Here is a 24170-nt window from a genome sequence, read left to right on the forward strand (position 1 = left end):
GATGGCTTAAATCGTAGTTATATGTATTGGTAGTAGTTGCTATAATTAGCCCGACGGGGGTTCGTTAAAATTTTCCAGAGAAATTTGAATTGAATAGCTTACTGGATAATCATCTTTTGTGAATAATAAATATGTCTCTACTTTTGTACAAGGTGCAGATGTGAGATTTAAACTTGATTGGAGCTCATAGAAGGATGAGTCTAAGTTTTTGACATCGAGTATAAATAAATAAAGTAAAAAAAAATAAAGATGAAATGCAAGCAGTGCTAAAAAATAAAGGAACAGATCAAAGGTAAGAAGCTTATTCTACAGTCTGAGCTCACATTAGGCCACAAATAGAACCAATGCTTTTGATAACTTAAAAGCCTAGTTATTCTTTCCACTTAAGTGAAAACCATGAGTGCAGCCGGAAAGCAATGTTTCAATCAAGCAGCAGTGCAAATTACACCAGACATTAGAGGGAGACTTCATCTCGAATTGAAAATAGAATACAAGAATAACCTCAAATATGAGTATAGATAATAAAATGTGAAGGTGCTGAATCTTTCACTTAATTATCTGGGTTAGAACATTTAGGTCACATACAGCTTTTGCATCTTCATTGCTATCTCCTTCCTCTAGCCTTTGCAAAGCTGCTCAAAGAGCTTTCACCTCACATTTTCCGCGGGAAAATCGGACATCCTTCCACTTTCTAGTTCTGTTTTAAGCAATGCTCGCTAAAAATGAGGGTGGCCAGTGAATTACGATTATTTGCCGATACCAAGCTGAGTGAATGAGCGCAGGAAGGAATGCTTTCACAAGTGGTAGAAAGATACCCCGTTCAATACTCACCTAGATGGACAACCAATCAATCTCGATTCCCGGCACTGTGAAAATGGAAACAGGAGCTCCCACGCTTTTTGCCATCTTTGAGGGTTAATTCACGAAGGGAGATCCAATGGAAGAAAATTTTCTCGGTCTTTTTTAAAAATGGCACAATTGAAATGGACGGCTACGAAGGAAAAAGGCATTTTAGCCCAAAATCCCAACTCAAATGATTTGAATTAGGATATCCCAATGTCACACAATAAGGAGTGCAGTTGGCGACTCCGGTCTACACTTTCCCTTTCTGGTCCTATCGAACCAGAAACTTCATACCTCTTATGTTGGTTAAGGTCGAGCTACTTCCTTCTCTCTAACTCAACTCTAGTAAAGTATTCTATTCGTTCTATCGCTTTTTAACTTTAACGACTCGCTATGTAGCTCGTAAGTAATCGTAATTCACAGGCCACCATCATTTTTATCGAGCATTGCTAAAACAAAACCTAAAAAGTGGAAGGATGTCCGGTTTTCCCACGGAAAATGTGAGGTGCAAGCTCTTTGAGCAACTTTGCAGAGGCTAGAGGAAGGAAATCAATGAAGATGCAAAAGCTGTCTGTGACCCAAATGTTCTAACCCAGATATTTAAGTGGAAAGTTCAGCACCTTCACATTCTATTTTCTATACTCATATTTGAGGTTATTCTTGTATTCTAATTTCAATTCTATTATTGTCTTCGTGATCCAGTCCACCATTTGACACGTGCACTTGATCTACCCTACACCCCTCCATTTAGTCGCACATAGGATCCACGCATCCTCTCTCTCTATTTTCTTGATCTTCCATCATAATCTCCTTCAGGCCAATTTTGTCCCCCCACATCAGTTTAAGCTTGAATTTGCTTCACTTGCAGGACTATTCTGAGCGCAACATGTCCACCGCTGCATTTCCAAGTATTGAGTCTTTTGAAAGCCAACTCTTGCTCGGAGCGAAATGACGGAGAGGCTTGCCACCCTGCGAATAATTTAGTTGAGCAAAACTCAAAACTAATCTAATTAATGTCCAATTGTTCTATGTCTCTTCAGATAACAATCATGAAGTAATTGGATCATTGTTCTGCTCACATGTGGCAACGATTGAGTACCACGAGACTACATCTTTTATTACCACACGCCCAAATAGGCATCTCCTAAGTTGCTGAACTTGGCATGCATGTTTGTTAGAGAACATTATCTGCAAACAAATCTAAGTTTTTGCCCATGCTTAATGACGTATAGATGAATTATGGTTCCAATCAAATACCGCATCAAACTAAGCAAAAATAACGAGGAGATTACAGACAGTCACAGAATCCATCTTTACTTCCCACGTAACTCATAGCAGACAATTTCAGCTGACATCTCCCATTCTAACACCCAGAAACCATTGCATTCCATGTGCACTACCTAAGTAATCATGATAAACATGCGTGCGTATCTTCAGAACAATGGAAACTCTCCCCTCCCTGTTTATTTCCTACAAGCTTCACTGACATCAAAAGCTAACCACGATAAAACTTAAACAGAAAAACGTACCTAGCGGATCGCAGGGCATAGATTACTTTGCCTTCGCCTTTTTTTCTTTTTTCTGGACGTGGTGGCCGAGCTTTGAGGTGGCTGTCAATGGAAGCTCGACGGTAGCCGTTGATGATCGGAGATGGCGAACAACGAAGGCGGTCATGTGTATGAATGATGAAGCTTCGATCGGCTTGCTTCCATCGAGGTAGAGATCAGAGAGAGAGAATTAGTGGAGAGCTTCGCGAAAGAGAGAGCAAAGAGAGTTTCTCATGGAGAGAGTTTGTTTCGCTTCCTTATGCCCCCGTCCTGTTTTGCTGTTGCAAACCCAAAACAGATTCTGTTGAGAGTTCAAAACGGATTCTGTTTCGAGCATGTGCGTGACTAGCCTTCTAAAATCCTTACCGCATTAAAAGCCTTTATCGCAAAAATACAATCGAGTCCTGAAATTTTTAAAAGGTACAGTCAAGTCCTAAAACTTTTTAAACATGCAATTGAGTCCTAAAATTTTCCAAAAATACAATCAATGGAAGGATTTGATTGGACCAATTTGAAAAGTTTTAAGATTTGTTTGCACTTTTTGAAAGTTTTAGGACTTGATTGCATTTTTTAAAAGTTCTGGAACTCGATTGCAGTTTTGTGACAAGTTTAAAGACTGGATTACATTTTTTGAAAGTTTTAAAACTCAATTACCCTTAAAACTTCTAGTGCACTTTACATCCGCATCGATCATCTTGAGAGAGCAGAGAGAGAGAGAGAGAGAGAGAGAGAGAGAGAGAGAGAGGGGTGGAGGGGCTGAGCTTGTTTGGTGGGCCGAGGGTGGTCTGCAGTTATGAGTTTATGGGCTTGAATTTTTGGGATTGTTTATGTGATGGGTTCTTTCATATCCGGTGGACCATTTCTGATGTTGGTGGATTTGGGCCGGATTGCTCTGTGGATAGCTTTCGTCGGCTGCGTAAACCAGACTAAGACCAAATTAAGCCCTCTTTTTATTTGTTGATTTGTTCATTACTTATTTATTTGTTTTTGTCATTATCTTGTTATTCTTTATCTTTTGTACCTTTTATAATGATGAAAGTTCGAATTGTTGACCAAAATTCAGGTGTCAACAAATACCGGCTCCATCTCTTGACAACATTCGAAGCAATGTCTGTTATGAGATGCTTTTTATCCCGAGAAGGTCGTTATTCGGCAACACCCACGATCCATTCTTTGGAAGTAGGCAAGTCCCGTCATTGTTTAACTCTACGAGGGTGCCAAAGGCCTAGAACCAATCGCACATAACGAGATACACGCATTGCCGTCATAAATGATTTCGATCTCGTGACCTCACTTTTGTAGAATATCAGCCTGTACCAATAAATCACAATCACCAGTGATTAGGTTTCTCCCTCATTTGTGGCTTAACATGATCATAACATTTATTCAGCGGGAAAAAAAAACATCGAAAGGGTCACTAATTTCTAAGAGTAGGAAAGTGAAGTATCTCGATTCTTGTCTTGTTTGTTCATTTTTTGATTGCTGTCGGGTGGGTATGCATGCAATTTTTTTTGTCTAATAACTCTTATAGTTATTTATTACGCATGAAAGATAATTTTTATGCAGGAGTAATTGATTGTTCCTTTCCAGATTCTTTAGTTTTCTAATGTTTTTTTTTGGGGGGTCGGATTTAGTTTTCTCATGTTAATCTCGTGCCATATGTTATTCTTCAAGTTGATAATTCTCCCATACAATTGACAGCGTGATTCAAATTGTACTGATTAATGATGATGGCGATGAGCAAAGCCATGGAATTAAAGGTAAAATCTTGGGCTTTTACTTTGTTTTTCAAAGCATTTTTTTATATTTGTGATTGAATCATTTTGGAGTTGGTTATTACTTATAGCAAGAAATTCTCAACTTGCTTTTAGATGAAAAGAAAAACATACCAACTTTCTCATGTTCAGTCTGATTGAAAAGCTTGCCTAGAAATAAAGACATGAGGAAGAAATATAGATTGTCCGTTGAAAATTAGTCTCTTCAATTGATTTGCTTCTCAAAGTTTATTTTATGTCATCACACAATAACTTTCACAATATGCATCAAATTGCCCAAAACCTTTTGGGATAGTGTCTTTTTCTATTAGAATGTTGTATGGTATAATATATGGATCACAAGGAAGATAGAACTTGATCTGAACAAAGTATTATCAGTTCATATATTTCCTCAAAACAATTGGATAAGAAAATAATGTTTTCACCTTTTTTGGGAAAGTAAATCTGGGCAAAAGCCCGAAATGACACAACTAATCTTCAAGATACTGAAATACCAACTAGATCACATGTAATCTTTCATTAAGCACCCCTTCATCCACTTCCTTTAATAACCACCAATACTTTTAACACATGATAATCTCCCTTCATTCACTCGCATAGTGCATGCTTAGCCTCTAGCATATAATTTTGAACTAATTTGAATAGTGATTATGTTAATTTAGAGTTGATTTTTTCAAGTTAGTGAGTGTAATGATCTCACGGGATTGGTATGGTTTGTTGGGACGTTGGGGGATTTCCAACTCAAGAATTGAAGGTCATTCATTCGAATCCCATCAACTGCTTTTTAATGGCTCTAGATAAGGGCCACATGCATAGATCAAAGGTCTGTATTAAACTAGTTCATAGGGCTTGCAAGATGTCCATGGGTCTCTAAGCATATGGATTTCCATACTTGTGTCATCAATTATTCAAAAAAAAAGAGAAGAAGTAAGAATGTGATGATCTATATTTGCCTAATGCTACAATCATTAGTACACCTTACTCCCCATTTTTTTCCTTAAATGATAATCACCAAATTTTGTGATTGAATATACTTTTCTTTTCACTTTGTCTAAACATGCAAAAGAGAACTCAAATCGTTTTCTTCCCCAGCTTCAAACTAATCATCGAGCTTGTAGGGCAGCTCTACTATGACAATGGACTGGGTCAGATTCGAGCAGCATTTTGAAATTGAATAATACTTTGTTGCAGAATTCGAAGAATGTACAGCATCACAATATGGCGTCGGACTTAAAACATATTTTACCAAATGGTGGGGTTTTCAATACGGGAGTACCTGAGAAAATTGAAAAGAAATAGCCCCTCAAGATTCCAACCATATAATAATACTAATAATACAATAAACAATCATTCCTGCACCAATGAGCTATCATCAAGATCATCCAACTTGCATTAGACTAATACTAAATTGATGGAAGGGGACAAAAACTTGTCAAAGTGGGGTATGATCAGAGGAGGATCACAGCCTCACAGGTAAGGAAAAAGAACTGCAAGATTCTGCGTCAAATGATGTAATCTGTCCTTATGTGCCCAGAGGATGATTTGCAGCAATAAATTATTCTGGGGGAAGATAATGGGGAAAATCTCAGTCACCCTATCATCATTATGAGCACCACTATGCAAACAAGAAAAGCTTTTTGGACCAAAGCACCAGATTAGAAATCTCCTAAATCATCACTTCATGGAAATCAATTGTACAAGAAAAATTATGAGTAGAGAAAAATGGGAAATGAAAGCAAAAAAGATTGCCAAGAGAAGCAGCAGTAGCAGAAACAGCCCCGAAGGCTAGAATATCAAGCTTCAACCCATTCAATACAATAGAAAGTTCAGTCTCTCTCTCTCTCTCTCTGCCTCTAAAGATTTATGTTAAGAATGATTAATCTATCCTTGTGAAGCTGGTTTCTTCTAGGCTCTGTTTTGAAGCAAGGTGATTATCACTCAATATCAAGAAAAGCCATATTCATCTGATTCTGATTTTCCCATCCCCTCTTTCAAGAGAATCTCCTGGTACCGGCACTCTTCACTACAGAAAGCTTTCTCTCTCCTGAAAATGGTGAAAATGCCAATCTGTATGAGCTAAAAGATTCGGAGATAAATGGTGCAAACGAATTGATGTGCCTTTTTTTGGTTCATCGAATCACTCTATACAAATAATTGTGACCAGAATGAGGTACCAGAGCAAAGTGATATGAAATCCTAGGTATTGAGTAAACCATCTTATGATAAAAAAAAAAAAAACAATAAAATAGAGCTAGAATCACAACATGAACTTGTATCTATTGGTCCATCTTCCTACCAGAGGTGAATCTAATAGAACTGCAGTGATCAAAGTTGCAATTGAAAGTCTCAGCTTCTTCTTGTATGACAGGATTAGGGAAAATTCAAATTCATGTGGCAGGAAACTTTATTTTCTTATTAAAAAGGTTTCAGAATCACAAAAATTTTCAATTATAGAAGCTACATGAAGTAAACTTGGTTACCATATTTGGAAAGGGATTCTCAGTTACACATGCTCTCTTTCCACATTCATCCCAAAAGTGTCCAAAAAGTGCTCAAATTCAATAGATCACACTCAAAAATCACTCAAAATGATGTCCCAACAAAATTGCAGAACTTGAAAGTTTGAACTAGCCTGTACATATAAATGTCACTTCCCTGCCCAAGATTCTTCTTGCAGGTGCAACAGAAGCTAAGAAAACTCTGTGACAAAGAACCACTACTCTGCTCATCACTCAAAAATCCATTCTCCTTCAAATCAGAGGCAACCCCAAAAACACCACAGCAGCTCTCGACAATGCAATGCGTTGTCTTCGGGTTCGGGCCATGGGAGATCACGCAAGTGTAGTCCTCCGAGAGCTCCATCTCACTGGCACTTAAAATCTGGGGCGAGCCGGGCACACCCAGGCCACGCGAATTGGAGGATGACCCGGAACGGGATTTCGTATCTGGGGACCGCGAAATGCGCGGTGATGCAAAACCCAGCTGGGAATTCCTCGATTTGATCCCAAAATTGGGTGGAGACCTTGGGCTCGCCGACTCGGGGTTGGGAGGGACAGAGAACGGCAGGGAAGGGACTTGGATCTTGAGCTTCGATCCGAAGATGACGACAGGCCGGGTCTCGGGTTTAGTTTGCTTCGGGTCAAAGCTCTCGTCTTTCAGAGCGTCAACAATGCCCAGGCCAATTCCTACTGATTCTATCTTCTTCTTTTCCCAGTAAGAGCGCTTGTGCTCTGTGTCTGTGTTTCTGGGTGAAGAAGACGAAGTGCTGGTGTTATCAGACCAGAAGGAGTTTCTGATGGTCGAGAATGAGAATGGTTTGGTGTCAAGAACTGAAGTGGGACTAATCGCAGTGTCGGTTTCAGAGAACCCCTTCACAGTGAAGCTAGTGCATAGCCTTGGCAAGCTGAAAAAAGATGATCCGGTGACTTTCTTGTAATTATTTCTGGGAGATGGTAAAGAGAAAGAACTAAGTTCCGCCATTAAAAAAGCTTCTCTCTGAGAAAAATCTGCTCTCTCTATGTATACGGCCCCAACAACAGCTCAATCTGCAAAGAAGAAACACCAAGAAACAAAGACCCTCACATAATTATAAATGAAAAAGAAGGATTGAAAAAAGATATTTGGAGAGAGAGAGAGAGGGAGAGACCTGAAAAGATTTGTAGATTTCAGGCAAGAACAGCCGTGAATTCAAATGGGCACAAGCAGGATCGCCTTTATGCTCCACCAAATTGCAGAAAGTTCGTGGCTTTTTTTTCTTTTTGAAGCTAAGTGTCAGAGAATGAAGGACGAGAGGGGGGATATCAATAGGACACTCAAAGAGGCCATGCTTTTTTTTGAGGCCATGCTTTGAGCACTAGAGAATCAAGAAAATTACGCAAGGAAGAGCCCATGAAGTTGAAGTTCCTCTCTCTCTCTCTCTCTCTGCTAGATTTCTCCTACCTCCATCTCCAGAAACAGAGCAAACCCAAGAGAAACGGAAGCTCATAGGCTCAACTTTTTCCCCGGTTTTCTCGCTCTATCTCTTCCCCCCCAAATGTTCTAGCCCAGACCAAGCGAGGGCATCGCAACCCTCGTCGACCAACAGGCGAGGGTGTCCATCACCTACTCGGGCAAAAATCTACTTTCTATAGCTGAAGCAACCACCACCATTGACCTACTGATCTGCACGGTCGGGCTCCGACTCTCTCTCTTTCTCTCTCCGTTTCCATTTATGTCTGTATAATCCGGATGCAAGATCGATTGCCTACTTTTCCCGGCGATCTTTGGATGCTCTTTCCTCTTTTGGCCGACGAGGGGCGCGACACCCTCGCTTGGATCTGGGCAAGGGCTCAACACCCTCGCTTGGATCTGACGAGGACCACGACGCTCTCGGCCAGCCGCCTGTGGCTAGCGAGGATAGCGGCGCCCTTGCCCAGCCGCCTATGGCTGGCAATGGTCAACCGACGACCTCGCCGGCCAGAGGTTTATAAAAAACAAAGAAAAGAAAAGAAAAGAAAAGGAAAGGAAAAGGAAAAGGAAAGAAAGGAAAAATAAAAAATAATTAATAAAAAAATTCACAAAAAAATATTAAAGTATTATTAAAAATTGTTCATGTTATTATCGGTCATACCACGTAGGATAGCCGGTATCCACGTCAGCGTTTTTCAGTTAAAATTGATCGGATAGACTCAATTAGCAAAACGTAAAAATATTTAGGTGTCAATTAACGAAGTTGAAAGGTTTATGACTAAATTGAAAAAATTACCAACTATGCATATAATGTCTTCGGAAGTTATGATGAAATTTCTAATTACAACCAAAAATAAACATCATACCCATGTATTCGATATTTTTTAGACTCGCTTTCGTGCAAACATTAGATAGAAAAATCGAGAATGCATCAACTTGACTGCCCGAGCTTGACGCTTCGACCTTTGTTGCTTGACTCATGATAGACTTGGACTCGAAACCAATTTCGTGGAAAAGGCCAAACGATACAATCAAGAGTAGAGATTTACCCAAGAGACGACATATGTAAAGGATTTTCGTGGAAAGAGAGAAGAGTTTCAAGATAAATTACCTTCTAACGTGTCTAATGAATATCTATAGCAAAAAACTAACGTTTTACAGAGAATGAAAATAATCACATGAAGGTGACATTCATTCATCAATCAATTTGACGGGTAACTCTCCGGTCATCGTGGCCTAGTTTGAACATTTGACTTTTCCATGCGCAGATTTTTCCTCATGATCATCCTATAAATAACCTTTTAGCTTTTGCTCATCTCTTCATCAATCAACTAAGATCCATCCTTTGTCAAATTTCTTTTGGTCTCTTACAATATGAGTTCCCGTGTGACAGTCCCCCTACGTCTTACTTTCCTCATCGCGCTAAGCATAGTGCCGATCCCTTTGTCCATCGCCCAGGACTTGCCCCAAGACTATGTCGTGGCCCACAATGTGGCCCGCTTTCAGGTCAGTGTGGGCCAGATTGCGTGGGACGAGGGCGTGGCTGGCTATGCCAGGGATTACGCCAACAAGCATGCCAACGACTGCACGCGGCTCGTTCATTCAGGCGGACTCTATGGGGAGAACCTTGCATGGGCTTCCCCCAATCTTACTGGCACAAGAGCGGTGAACATGTTGGTCAGCGAAAAGCCCGACTATGACTACAATTCCAACTCATGCGCACCGGGAAAGGTCTGTGGGCATTACACTCAGGTGGTGTGGGGCAACTCGGTTAGGCTCGGATGCGCAAAGATCCAATGTGCGACGGGCGGTGCTTTGGTCACTTGTAACTACGATCCTCCTGGGAACTATGTAGGCCAGAAGCCTTATGCATTTACAATAATAAGTTGTATGTCGAATGATGAACTATAATGTCAAAATAATGCCCCATTCTGTGAGGCAAGAGCTTTGGATTCACCTAAATTAAATAGTGTACTATGATTTGCATTTAGATTATGAAACATTTAGATTATGAAACAACCGATATGTTGTTTTCACTTTCTACAAGAGAGACAAGGACGATTCCTCATATTAAAAAATTAATTACACTGACTTTTTTTTTTTATGATAACAGCGCAATAAGTCTGATCTTTCATTTGGGGAATAAGACAAAAGAGCTCAAGTCCGAGCTCGTTCAATCCGTTAAAAAGCTTGAAACAATAATTTTTTTATTCATTTCATTAGCAACTCTTGATTCTAACATTCATCAGTAGAACTGTGCATGCATGTTAAAAAAGCAATAATCATTGACTTCGTCCTTTGTATGTTAACATTATATTCAATCTATTTCAATAAAATTGTTTAATGGAAAATAATTGATAAGATCGCTTCTTTTTTTGTCGGTATATGTAGATAAAAAAATCTTGATAAATTTATTTTCTTAATTTCTATTTTATTTAGGGCCAAAGTTGAGACATTACGACCTAGCTCTAGTCACCGGTGAGCCACGTTCATCCACAAACAGGCCAATTGTGATTATTTGACTGATGTTGCTGGCCGAGGTATAAGTAAATTCCAAATATTTACTTCCTATTTCTAAGAGAAAATTATTCTCTTTACACTAGAAGTTTTGATTTCTTTTGTAACAGGTTACAATATCCACACTTTGCATATGCATACCCGAATGTAAATGTTTTATCTGCATATATTGGTATTTTTACATGCTATTTTTATCCATGTTAACATATAAACTTCATCACTTAAGATCTCGAGAATGTTGGCACTTATGTTGTTTCTATGAATGTGTTGGACCTATATCAAAGCATGAGTACTTAAAAAGCACTTAAAAAGCAATTATCCATGAAAACGAGCTTGAATCAAGCTAGAACTGCTGATTCTTCCCTAAATTCGTGTACTAACTCTCCATACCCCTTTATTCTTCAATTTCCTCGTACCAGACGCATCAACTTGCTGCATATAAATGACAAAGTTTAGCTTCATACTAGATGATATTCGATGATGCAAACCACATAGCCAATCCCACTTATATACCTGGGTGGTCGCACTTGAAGAGGTGGCTCCCATCGGTTCGAAAGGTGGCTCCCACTATTTAGCCTTTTGCTCTTATAAGGATCAAGAAGTGGCTCCCGCGATATAAAAATTCGTCTCATGTGACACTTAGTTTTAGGGGAGAGCAAAAAAGACTGGATTGACCCAGATCAAATGGCCGTAATTTTCAAGTCCGTATAGGCACAGGCCAAGATTTCGAGTTCCCCCTTATCGATACTCAAAGTACTTTGGTAAAGTCATAAATAAGTTAAAAAATAAACACGTAAAAAAAAGTGATATTTGAGGTGAAAAATCTAATAATTGATCTTTTTTTTTATGGAGATAAAATTCGGGCGCATCCTGAACCGGCCTGGACCTCTATTTCGGCCTCTATCGAGCCTGCAAATTCCATGGACTTGTGGATGCTCCCGTAGTTGACGGGGTATTGAAGGACTTGTCTCTTCTTTTTTTCTTCTTTTTGGTTGGGTTATCGTCGTCTGCTTACACGGCGCATTCGATGGAACGTTGGGTCTTCGTCTCCGTTGACTTCCCAATCCTCACGTAATGGACTTCGTTGAATATGAGGCACCAATTTGTCCTTCATATGGACCCATCTTATTCATTTGGTATCCCCCTCCCTTTCTTCTTCGTTGTTACCTTGATCTCTCTTTCTCTCTCCTCCTGTTGGAGAGTACTATGTTATATAATTAATATTAGTGTATTGAACCACGTGGCAGATTATAAGTGGACAATAAGCACATTCAATAACTTATAACAATATGCCACATCACTTTTTATGTCAAATTTATAAAACAGCCTTCGTATCTGAGTTTCTCTTTCATTATTTTGTAATGGGAGTGAAATCAGGCAAGACGTTGAAATATAAATAACGCTACACGTACGGAGATTTTACTAGAATTTCTTACGAAATGAAATGGCTCGCTATGTGACACTCGTCATGTCATTAAATAAGTGCGGAATCAGCATCAGCATGAAGTTTGTCAAAAAGGATAAAAAGATCAATGGGGCAAGATCAATTATAGGATAACTTATTCCCCTATTCCACCATCATTTCTTCTCTAAATTACATAGAAGTCTTCCTTAAGCATTTTTGCAAACTGTCTTGAAGTTTGTTTGACAATCGTTGAAGCTATTCAAATGGTTTTTACTTTGTTACGCCAAATATAATTATTTCACCCATAGATATTTAATTGTTATTAATTTTGACTTCACTAGAGTTATCATTTGGTAGTTGTGTGTAGATCGTCTTCAAAACTAAAATTTGAGGGATCATTCTAATAAAGTTCAAATATATTCAATACATTTATGGCCCCCACGGGTTCAAGAATCAAGAGGTAATTCCCACCATGTAGCATTTGGCCCTTATAAGGTTCAAGAGGTGGTTCCCCCTATGTAGCACTTTATCTAGCATGACACTTATTTTGTAGGGTGAGCAAAAATGCTTGAAAGCCCGTATGGACCTTGATTTGACTGGCCGATTTTTTTGGTCGAAATAGGTTCGGCCGAGATTTCGGGCTCCCCTTTATGTTCGTGCCCTAACTTGCCCGAATTTTTTTTTTCAATATAAAAAATTTAGAATCGCACTTTTTCCACCTCAGATTTCACTACTACATACACAACTAACACCTTGAATTAGCAAAATAACTAGTCGGCCATCTGTCAAATAAACTATTATTTGTTTGGAAAAGAGAGACACCAGTTTGTCCCAGACGAGAAAAAAGAAGAAGAAGAAACCAAATAAAGAAAAGGGCCAATGTGATCAGAGATCAGAGAGAGAGAATTAGTGAAGAGCTTCGTGAAAGAGAGAGAGAGAGAGAGGATGAGGGAGCACAGCAAAGAGAGTTTCTCATGGAGAGAGAGTTTTGCTTCGCTTTTTCTGTTCTCCGTGAAGAACCGAATGAATATCCTTCCGCCCCATCCTGTTACGAGTGCAAAACAGATTCTGTTGCGAGTGCAAAACGGATTCTGTTGCGAGCGTGGGTGACTCAGCCTTCTAGAATCCTTTCGAAGCCACGTTACCTCGTTCTCTCTCCATTTATCCTCTCGCGTCTTTCTTTCTTTTCGGGTTAATGCCCGAAAAACCCCAAACTAATACACCCGTGATAAATTTATTCTAAGCTAATTTTTTTACCACTAAAAATCCCAAGCTAGTGCGCATGTGACAAATTTACCCCAAACTAATTTTTTGACCACCAAAAATCCCAAACTGGTACACTTGTGACAGATACACCCTCTATTAAATTGGATTAATACCACGAAAAATCACAAATTGGTAAACATATGACAAATAGAGGAGTAAAATCCCAAACTGGTACGCCTATTAACTGTCACGTGTCATCAAATTCAACAATTTGATGGTAAAATTTAACAGAAACTAACTGAGGGTAAATTTATCACGGGTGTACCAGCTTAGTATTTTTCGTGGTCAAAAAATTAGTTTTTGGTAAAATTGTCATAGGCGTACCAATTTGGGGTTTTCCGTGATATTAACCATTTTTCTTTCCTTGGGAAAAATGATGTAAATGGTCCTTGAACTTTAATCCAATGTACAGTATGATCCATGAATTTTTAATTTATTAAATGTGGTCCCTGAACTTTAGCTCAATATGTAATGTGATCCCTAAATTTTTAATATATTCAATGTGATCCCTAAACTTTTAGTACATGTTCAAACTAGTCCTTGAACTATATGGAAATATTTCATATTGTCCCTAAAACTTAAATTAATGGAAAAATAACATTGAACATATAATACAGGGATTAGTTTGAACATGTACCAAAAGTTTAGGGATTAGTTTGAACATACCGGTCGCCGGCGAACGGTGGCAGACCGAGAAGAAGAAGAAGAACAAACCAAAAAGGAAGAAGAAAACCAAGAAGAATCAGAAATGGAAAAATTGTTCCAGAATCAAGAAGCTACTTTTTTTTGCTTCTTGATTCTGTTCCAAAACTGATTCTGGAAACAATTTTTTGTAAATTTATGCCCGGGTACAAAAATTTTAAAAAACGGATTTCTGGTCCCAAACTGATTCTGAGAATAAAAGATCAGAAATGTTCACTTTTTTGCAACTTGCCAAACGCCCCTCAACAACCACCAAATACTTTCTCCTGGTGTCGAGCCCGAAATCATCTTCGTGCCCATCTCTAACATCTTTTCCAAGTCATACAATTAAAGTTAGAGAAAAGATCAAAAATATACAGTACCACATTAAAAGAATGGATTAAGGATGTTACACTCGCATAATTCGGCCTTGCTCACTCATCAGCCTAGTCATGGCCACGGTTCGGAACCGACCGGTTCCGGTTCGGAACCAGCGGTTCCGGTTCGTGGCCAAGCATGAACCGGAACCGTCCGGTTCCGGGCCAGTTCCGGTTCCGGTTCAGGTTCAGAACCAGTTGGTTCGGAACCGGTTCTGGGCCGGTTCTTTTTTTTTTTTCTTTTCTTCCTCCGTCGGCCATAGCCGGGCCGGGCGGAGGTCGCCGGCCTAGCGAGGCCGGCTCGCCGGCGCCGGGCAAGGGCCACCCTCGCCGGGCCGGGCGAGGCCGGCCTCGCCAGATCCGGGCGAGGGCTCGACTTCACCGGCGTCGGGCGAGGCCGACCTCGCTCGCACCGGCGAGGCCCGCCTCGGCCCGACGCCGGCGAGGTCGAGCCTCGCCCGGCGTCGGCCGAGGCCGGCCTCGCCCAGGTGCGAGGCGAGGTCGAGCCTCGCCGGCGTCGGCCGAGGCCGGCCTCGCCGGTTGCGAGCGAGGTCGGCCTCGCCGGCGCCGGCGAGCTCGAGCCTCGCCGGATCCGGCGAGGCTCGCCGGCCGAGGCCGGCCTCGCCGGTTGCGGGCGAGGTCGGCCTCAACCTCTCCGCGTCCGGCCGAGGCCGCCTCGCCCAGGTGCGAGGTCGGCCTCGCCCGAGCCGCCGGCGGCGGCGAGGGCGGCCTCGCCTGAGGCCGGCGACCTCCGCCGGCCCGGCTATGGCCGGCGGAGGAAGAAAAGAAAAAAAATAAGAAAAGGAAAAGGAAAATAAAAAAAAGAAAAGAAAATAATAAAAAAATTAAAAAGTTAATGTTCCGGTGACGGAACATTATTCAATATAAATTGTAATTAAAATGTAAATTGTAATCAAATTTGGGGACAAAAAGACAAGAGAGAAAGAGAGGGCTTGAACTTAATAAATTATCATTTAGCACATTATAATTCGTTACAACGATTTATAAAAAAAAGAGCACAATATATATGCCCTAGAATGACCCCAAAACCTAAGCATTCCGTGCGCAGAGGACCAGAGGTCACATGTCGTCGGATTATATTTCGGTTTCCCTAAGCTCACGTGGGCGTACCCGGTATGAGAAACAAGGGTTCCCGAAAATATTTGCCAACTCCAATAGTTCTTTTACCCTCAATCGTCACTACACGTTCCAGTACCGGTACCGGTACCGGTAGTATCTCCGTCGTTAAAGAATTCGGATTCATTATTCCGATCTATCTCTTGCTGCCGGTATTTAGCCTTCGTCCAATCAGCAACACAAGCTTGAATCTGCACTGATTTTGGAGATAATCTTGAACGATGTTCGTCCAAAATATTACCTCCGGCACTAAATGCTTATTGGACCGCAACTGTGGAACAAGGGGTTGAAAAAATCTGTTTTACAATAAGAGAAAGGATTGGATATTGGCTTGCGTGCCTCTTCCACCAATCCAAAATTAAAAAATCTGTACCACCTTCGGATTCAGTAAACTCAAATGAAACGGTTAGATAAAATCTCTAAGTCAGAAATATTTCCTATTACTCCTTTTATTTTTTTTGTCTATGTAATAAAAGTTGGTACCCTCTACTAATTTTACCTGTACTGTCATTTTGTATCTCCGTAGATCGAGAAGATCCAATATCACCTAAATTATATTTAGCATAAAATTCATTATATAATTCTATTACTACATTTTTAACCTCACGTATTATGGTTGTAACATTTATCGCATCATAATGTAAACATTGATAATACGTACGCACAAAATCATTTAAGCCATCCAATTTGCAACGCGAATCAAAAACACAAGCAACTAAATAAATAATGGGAATTTCCCTATAATAATGTAGCCACTTCATTTTCATTGCAACTATAGTATGTTGCAATTCAACATCATTTTCATATTCATCAAAAATTCCGACAATATTAGTACACTCTACTAAAAATAAATGTATAGTAGGATAATAAACACCGGACAAAGTATAAGTTGCATAATTAAAAACCTTTAAAACATCTAAAATTTTTTGGCAAATATCCCACTCTTGTGGGTATAAATTAATCTCGGGTATATTATTAGAAATAAATGCACATAATAAATCTTTATATGCTAAAGATTCATTAAGCAAGTGAAAAGTAGAATTCCAACGAGTTGGAACATCTTTTGGAAATCTTTTTGGCCTTTTGCCATTTTCTCTACAAAATCTACCCCATTCTTTCATTTTCTGGGGATGTTTCCATAAAAATTGAATCGCCGTTTTTATTGGTTGAAGAAAAATATCAAGAGTTTTCAAACCATCTTGTACACATAAATTTAAAACATGACAAGCACATCTAATGTGAAAAAATTTTCCGCCAAAAGCGGGTTTACAAATATTTTCTAAATCGGCAATTGAAGCGGTATTTGCCGCAGCATTATCAAAACCAATTGAAAAAATTTTGTTAAGCAAATAATATTCTTCTAAAATTTGCCTAATTATTCTATAAATATTATTTGCCGTATGCTTATCATCGAAAACTCTAAATGCAATAACTCTTTTTTGAATACTCCACTCGTCATCTATCCAATGACATGTTATGCCCATGTAAGAATGATTTTGCCAATGATCACTCCAATTATCACTACCTATATGCACGCATCCATTAAATTGTATAAAAAAGTTTTGTAAATCTTTTCTTCCATTTTTGTAAAGATCTTTAATTACTCGTTTAATTGAATTTCTAGGAACACGTTTTGCTTGTGGAGCACATGCTTTTTGTACAAATTCATTAAAACCAAATCTTTCTCCAAAATTAAATGCTAAATGCTCAACGGAAATAAATTTGCCTAATTCTTCCTTATAAGTTTTTTTCATTAAAACGAAATAAAGGGGAAGTGTTAGGATTGACGTACCCGGAAATTTGTTGTTGCCCGATATCGATTCCCGTTTCGGTTGGATGTTTGCTCGTAAGATGTCGTTTAAATGTTCCATATCCTTGTCCACCTGTATATTTATATATTTTCCCACAATATTTACAAATTATATCATACCTTTTTTGACCAATATCAAACCTTTCTATTTTCGTGAAATGATTCCAAATGTCAGATGTAAATTCCCGTTCCACTTCCTTTGTTGTAGATATTTCGGCAGGAGGATGAAAACTTTCTTGCGCCGGGATGCGCTCCACATCGGGAAAAATGTTGATTTCATCATCTTGAAAATCTGCATATTCACGAGGATCAAAAGAATGATGGGATTCCGTCGCGATATTCTTACCTTTGCCAGTTGGCACTTGACTTCTACTTGCCATTTTTCGAGTGGATTGAGAGAATTGAGCGAATTAATTGGGAGAATTAAGAAAGAATTGCGTGTATTGAGAAAATTGAGAGAATTTAAGAGAATTTGAGAGAATTTCGACTATTGAGAGAATTTGAGAGAATTGTGAGTATTGAGAGAATTTGAGAGAATTTATGAGAAAAAAATGAGAAGAAAATTTATAATTAAAAAAAAAGAAAAGATAACCGTTGCAATTTTGCAACGGTTATCTTTTTTTTTTTTTAATAGTTTTTTGCCCGTTGCCAACGGGCGTTGGCCCGTTGTCAACGGGCCGCAAGCCCGCAACAGGGCCTGCAGACATGTAGGCCCTGCTGCGGGGATTTTTTATTTTTTTTTTATTTTGCCCGCAACAGGGCCTGCAGTGCAGGCCCTGCTGCGGGCGCCTGGGGGAGTAGGGGGGGCCTGGGGGGGTTTTTTTTTTTTTAAAAAACTTTGCCCGTTGGGCCAACGGGTCACTGCACTGCAAAGTACAGAGTGCAGTCTGCGACTCTGCTAACTCTGCAATGCAGCAGTTTTTTTTTTTTCCTGAACCGGGCCGGTTCCATCAAGATTGACGGATACCAGATATTTTACTCGAAAAGTGATGGGAAGTGGGCTGATGTAGTGGTGGCCACGGGCCGGTTTCGGCCCGGAACCGGACCGGTCAAACCCGGGCTCGGTCAACGGTTCCGGGCCCAGTTCCATAATTTCTGGAACCAGAACCGGGCCCGTAGGGCACGGGCCGGTTCCGGTTCCAAACCGTGGGCCCGGTCAACGGTCCGGGCCCGGGTTTGACCGGTCCGGTTCCGGGCCGAAACCGGCCCGTGGCCACCACTACATCAGCCCACTTCCCATCACTTTTCGAGTAAAATATCTGGTATCCGTCAATCTTGTTGAGTTTACACAAAAAAAAGAAGAAGAAGGAATACTAGTAATTATCACTGTTTAAAGATGAACAAACATATCATTGTCAAATTTAAAGGAGAAAAGATAAATAATAATAAATAATAAATTAAAAAACAATGATGATGAGGATGAGGATAACAATAATAATAATAAGATTTTTTTTGGTCAGAATATAATAATAAGATAAAAAAAAATCTTATTTGCTTTTATGATAGTATTACTTTAGTTCGTTGAATGTTTTCGTCTTTAATATCGTTAGTGAAACCGTAGGTAATTCTCCTTAGCCGAAATTAGACTTTGACTTGACTTCGAAAATTAGCTCACAGGTTCATGTCCCGAAACTTAATAATGAGGCGGCATATACTTTGCTCGTCTCGTATCGAATTTACTTTTCACACTTTACTTTTATTCGTCCTTTATTGTCATTTTGATGTGTTGTGTTGTTTTCTTTATTTTAATATCGTGACTCGATTTCTTTAGCTTCGTTCGACGAGTAGATTACACTTTCGAGTCAATCTCAATCAAACAAGCATGTATAGACACGTATTGAAGAATACTTAGAATCCATAATTTGATAAAGATGACACGAATCACCTAATAAGTAATTAGTGTAATCAAATCTCCAAACTTAGGATCTCTAGCTCGTAGGAAAAAGAACGTTCTCTGGCTGGTACCTTGCCTACTTAAATAGGCTAGTGACAACTACCTCTTAGTATATTTCTCAACGTCGTAAGCGATTAAGATTTGGGAGAGCACCTCGATTAGAGGGATTGCACGTTCTTGTTTGATAAGTTGTTAAACCCGCTCGTCCCGCTTCACAACAGCCTGACTGCCTTTGCACGAACTATCAACATTTATATTACCAAAATATTACGAAGGCAATTAAAATTCAACATCTTATTTGTTTCTGCATTGTGTTGATCCTGAAATCACTTGAACCGGTTGGATTGTTCTGCCCTAACCAGATCGTCTTCTCTAGCTCTTCTACTCCTTGCTGCAACTTTGACCTTCATGGTCGTATATGTTGCTCAAGTCATCCACTTCAGCAGTGATCCTTCGACGCGATTTTGGCTCCCGATGCTCAAGGAGCTGCCAGGGAGGCATATGCTGGCACGAGATCACTAGTTGCAGAATCCTCAGCCACGATTACCATGTAATGATGGAGTTTGACATAATTTCGAGCCTTTGGGTATAGATTTTCAGCTTCAAAATCATTATACAGTTAAAATGCAAAACGCGAATCATTTGGATACATGCTTCCGATAGTGCATGATTGTGACTTCTCCTGGATAACAATAATTAGCACATGCACATTGCGTATTAACAAGGCATAACACCATTTCACTTCAAGTAATAACAGAGGAAAAGCTTGGCTTTCATATGAATTGTGCGCTCACGTGGAGCATGTAGGCCAACTTGTTATCTAATAGAGGAAAGGTTTGGCTAAGGCAAGTTGATCTGTCGACTTGTTTTCTAAAAGTGACAGCTTGGAGCCTGATTCACGGCCTGTTTCTCTTCCTTCTTTATTAAGCAAAGTTGACTAAGATTCGGAGGCCAACTTTGATTTTTCTTGCTTGACCGCCAATGGTAGGACGTAGATTATTCAACACCACACTCTTTGATCTGCCCAATCCCCTGCAAACCGATTCTAGTCGTAGCTCTATCGATATTGTCTTTTGTAGTTGCAAACGGTGGCCGCCCATTTCCGTGACCGATGCAGCCAGAACTTTGCTACCTAAAGTATTTGGTGGGCCTTTATTACACGAGAGCAACCACCTATTCTTTCTGAAATCTTTCTATTAATTGAGGCACAATCATTATTTTGAGCAACAATATTGTGGTTCTTAAACCGATTTCATGCCTATCTATAATCCCAATTGCAAGTTTAATAACAAAATTTGGGGGAAGTTGATGTTCAAATACTTGCTGTCCAGATTGAAGTTGCATGGCTTGATTGCATAATTCATGGTGATTTGTTGAATATTTTTGCCGTCGGTGTTCATGAAATTGCATATCGCTGGGTCACTCTCGATCACGTCTTCACGTGTAATTTCATGTTTACATTGCCTATACATTCCTTGCGTTCTAGATTTGTATATTAGGGGCATGCTTAACAAAACCACATGTAGATTTATTAGGTGTTGTACATTTAGGACATTGCATATTAGCCATTCACATTTTTGGGGAAAGTTATATTCACAATTTTAAGGGTGTCCATATTTGCATAATTGGGCATATTGAAGATTTTTCATTACATATAAGGATAGAGTTTCATTATATTAGTATTAGGACAAGCATTATCATGCACATCTAGGCCATTTGGAGTGCATTATTATTAATTGTCATATTTGCACGTTTCCAAATTGGAAAATGTAGAAAAATCATATCTTGCGTGTTAGTAATTTAAGATTGCATCTTCATTAAAAAAAAAAAAACAAATGTATAGTGGAACTCTCCGCAAGTCGCGAAGAGTATTATCGTCCCATTCCTGCATTTTATTTTCTTTATCAGTTTTTTGCTTTTTTTTTTTGGTTTTTCTTTTTAAAAAGTGAAGCACCAAAGCCAATTTGTGTCTTGCAAAGTCTTGGTTTTCCCGCATTTTATTGAACTTTCCTTCCCATTTGCTCCTTTTCACTCTTGCTTCGCCTTCTAGACCAAAAAGTACATGATGTCTAGTAAAGTCTTGGTCTTCCCGAGTTTATGGTATATTTACATGAAGAAATATATATGATCGTGGAAGCTACAAATATCTGGGATAATTTAATATTACAAAACAGGCACTTGTGGATAGAAAGCATTCTCGAAAGTCTTGGTCTTCATTTCATGTCTTGGTAGGTGAAAAGTCTTGGTCTTCCTGGACTTTATAGTTTTCTCTCTCCATTATCTCATTATCACTTGGCTTCACCATATGCTCCTCCCCTGCTCAACAGTGTTCTCCTGCTGCTCATCCGAACCTAGCGCTCATGCTTGTTGGATTGCTCTCGTTTATCTAATCCCGTTCAACGGTCTCCTCCAGGAAGTCTACTCGGAATAGGTAAGAGACATCTATCTACTTGCTCTCTTTTCCCTCAAACCGATGCAGCCAGAACTTCGCTCACTAAAGCATCCGGTAGACATTCATTACATGAGAGCAACCACCCATATCGTTTCTGAAATCTTTCAATTAATGGAGGGAAAAGCAATCTTTTGAGCAAAAGAAGAGGCGACAGTAGCAACAAAAATTTGGTTCTTAAACCGATTTCATGTCTATTTATAATCCCGATTGCAAGTTTAATAACAAAATTTTTGGGGAAGTTGATGTCAAATACTTGCTGTCTAGATTAAAGTTGCATGGCTTGATCATGGTGATTTGTTGATCTTAATTTGGCCTAGTTGTTTTGATGAGGTGATACATCTGCACGCTACTTGTTTGAGCCAAAACTAACCTCTATTTTATGATTTTTCATTATATATTAGGATAGAATTGCATTATATTCATATCAGGACAATTATATTAGAAAAATTAGAATTTTCATGGACAAGCATTATCATGCACATCTAGGCCATTTGGCGTGGATTATTATTAATTGTCATATTTGCACGTTTTCTTTCATAAATCAAATGTTATAAATTGGAAAATCTGGGACAATCTTTATGCATGTTAACAACTTTAGATTGCATCTTCATTAAAGAAAACAAAACAAAAATGTGATGTGGAACTCTTCGCAAGTCACGAAGTATTATCGCCCCATTCTTGCATTTTTTTTCTTTATCAGTTTTTTGCTGTTTATCTTTTTTAGTTTTTCTTTTTTCTCTTTGTTCGAGCCAAAATTGTCCTCTAATTTATGATTTTTTATTACATATTAGGATAGAATTGCATTATATTCGTATCAAGACAATTATATTTAGATTCTCCACTCTTGTTGATTTTTATAACTTTCGATATTTAAAACATGATTGATAAAAGTATCCGAAATAATATGGGCTAATTTTATGATAACAATTCGTAGCACCATACGAGTCTTAAGGGCTCTTCTTTTGGAATGGAAAACGGGCGAATATTTTTATTTGAATCAAGCAGCAAGATATGATTTTATCAATCGTGTGTAGCTTTTAGGCCTTTAACAATTGGCGGATGGTGGGCCATCGTCCTCGGAGGGGTCAAGTCCTTAATGCTATGCTTGATGGGAAATGGTGACAAAAAAGTCTAAGGCAAGGTCCTACCAATTCAATCATTTTGTTTCAGCATTGAAGGGACCGATCTTTGGTCACAATTGGTGGAACGTGATCCAATAATTGTTTTCAACCACCACCACCATCATCATTATCAAACTCACACCTAGAGACTCCACTTTCATTCAATTCCCGTCTTGCATGCACGTTGATTGTCGCCAATCACCAACATCTTTGATCTGCTATTCTAGTCGTAGCTCCATTGATATTATTATTCGTCGTTGCAAGCGGTGGCCACGCATTGCCGTAGCTGAATTCGCACGCATAGACTGTGAACCGCCGAATCCAGTGCTTGTCCCCCTGCTCAATAGTATTCTCCTCCTGTTCATCCGAACTTAGCGCTCGTGCTTGCTGGATTGCTGTTGTTGATTTGTCCAGATCGCTAGTCATATTTTGTCATTCAAACTGGGCATGATAGAGCCGTTATTCAGCTCGAGATAGGCCCATCGCCCATCACAGTTCACCTGCTGCCGTGGTCAAGCCGGAGTCCTCACCTCATTGCTGCGTTCCCACCACTGCCTTGCCGTGATCATCGCTAAGTGGCGTCGTGAGTTGTCACAACAAGCTGCTTACTCGTTGATCTAAACCCGTTTTCCAGTCAACTCTAGGAAGTCTACTCGAAATAGGTAAGAGACATCTATCTACTTGCTCCCTTTTTCCCTCAAAACTAATGCAGCAAGGGAGGTTGATGTCAAGTACTTGCTGGCCAGATTAAAGTTGTGGCTTGATTGCATAATTCATGGTGATTTGTTGATCTTAATTTAGCCTAGTTGTTTTAATGAGGTGATACATCGGCACGCGTACTTGTTCGAGCCAAAATTGACCTCTAATTTATGATTTTTCATTACATATTAAGATAGAATTGCATTATATTCGTATCAGGACAATTATATTAGAAAAATTAGAATTTTCGTGGACAAGCATTGTCATGCACATCTAGGCCATTTGGTGTGGATTATTATTAATTGTCATATTTGCACGTTTCCTTTCATAAATCAATGTTATAAATTGGAAAATCTGGGACAATCTTTATGCATGTTAACAACTTTAGATTGCATCTTCATTTAAAGAAAACAAAACAAAAATGTGATGTGGAACTCTCCGCAAGTCACGAAGTATTATCGCCCCATTCCTGCATTTTTTTTCTTTATCAGTTTTTTGCTGTTTATCTTTTTTAGTTTATCTTTTTGCTCTTTTTTCATTTATTAAACTTAAATTTGGAAAGATCAATGAAAATCTAGACATAATTCCGACAGACAAGTACAATAGAGATTAATGAACGAAAAATCACAACATGGTTAAAAATGACAAAAGTTGGACAAAAATTAGTTGATTTTGAGCAAGAGAACAATAATCAATGC

General features: G+C 39.2%; 1 protein-coding gene across 1 annotated transcript; it reads right to left on the bottom strand.

The window, feature by feature from the left end:
* Positions 1-5820: 5820 nt before the first annotated feature.
* LOC130140206 (FCS-Like Zinc finger 8-like) lies at positions 5821-7989 on the bottom strand. The gene is made up of 2 exons (XM_056319000.1): positions 7812-7989; positions 5821-7710 (listed from the first exon to the last, which is right to left on the bottom strand). The coding sequence occupies exon 2, from the start codon at positions 7643-7645 to the stop codon at positions 6749-6751; it is 897 nt and encodes a 298-aa protein (XP_056174975.1). The 5' UTR covers positions 7646-7710; positions 7812-7989; the 3' UTR covers positions 5821-6748.
* Between the last annotated feature and the right edge of the window lie 16181 nt (positions 7990-24170).

This window comes from Syzygium oleosum, unplaced genomic scaffold, assembly GCF_021117445.2.
Source record: "Syzygium oleosum isolate NSW1041296 unplaced genomic scaffold, Sole_v2.1 Sole_v2.17, whole genome shotgun sequence".
Lineage (NCBI taxonomy): Eukaryota > Viridiplantae > Streptophyta > Magnoliopsida > Myrtales > Myrtaceae > Syzygium > Syzygium oleosum.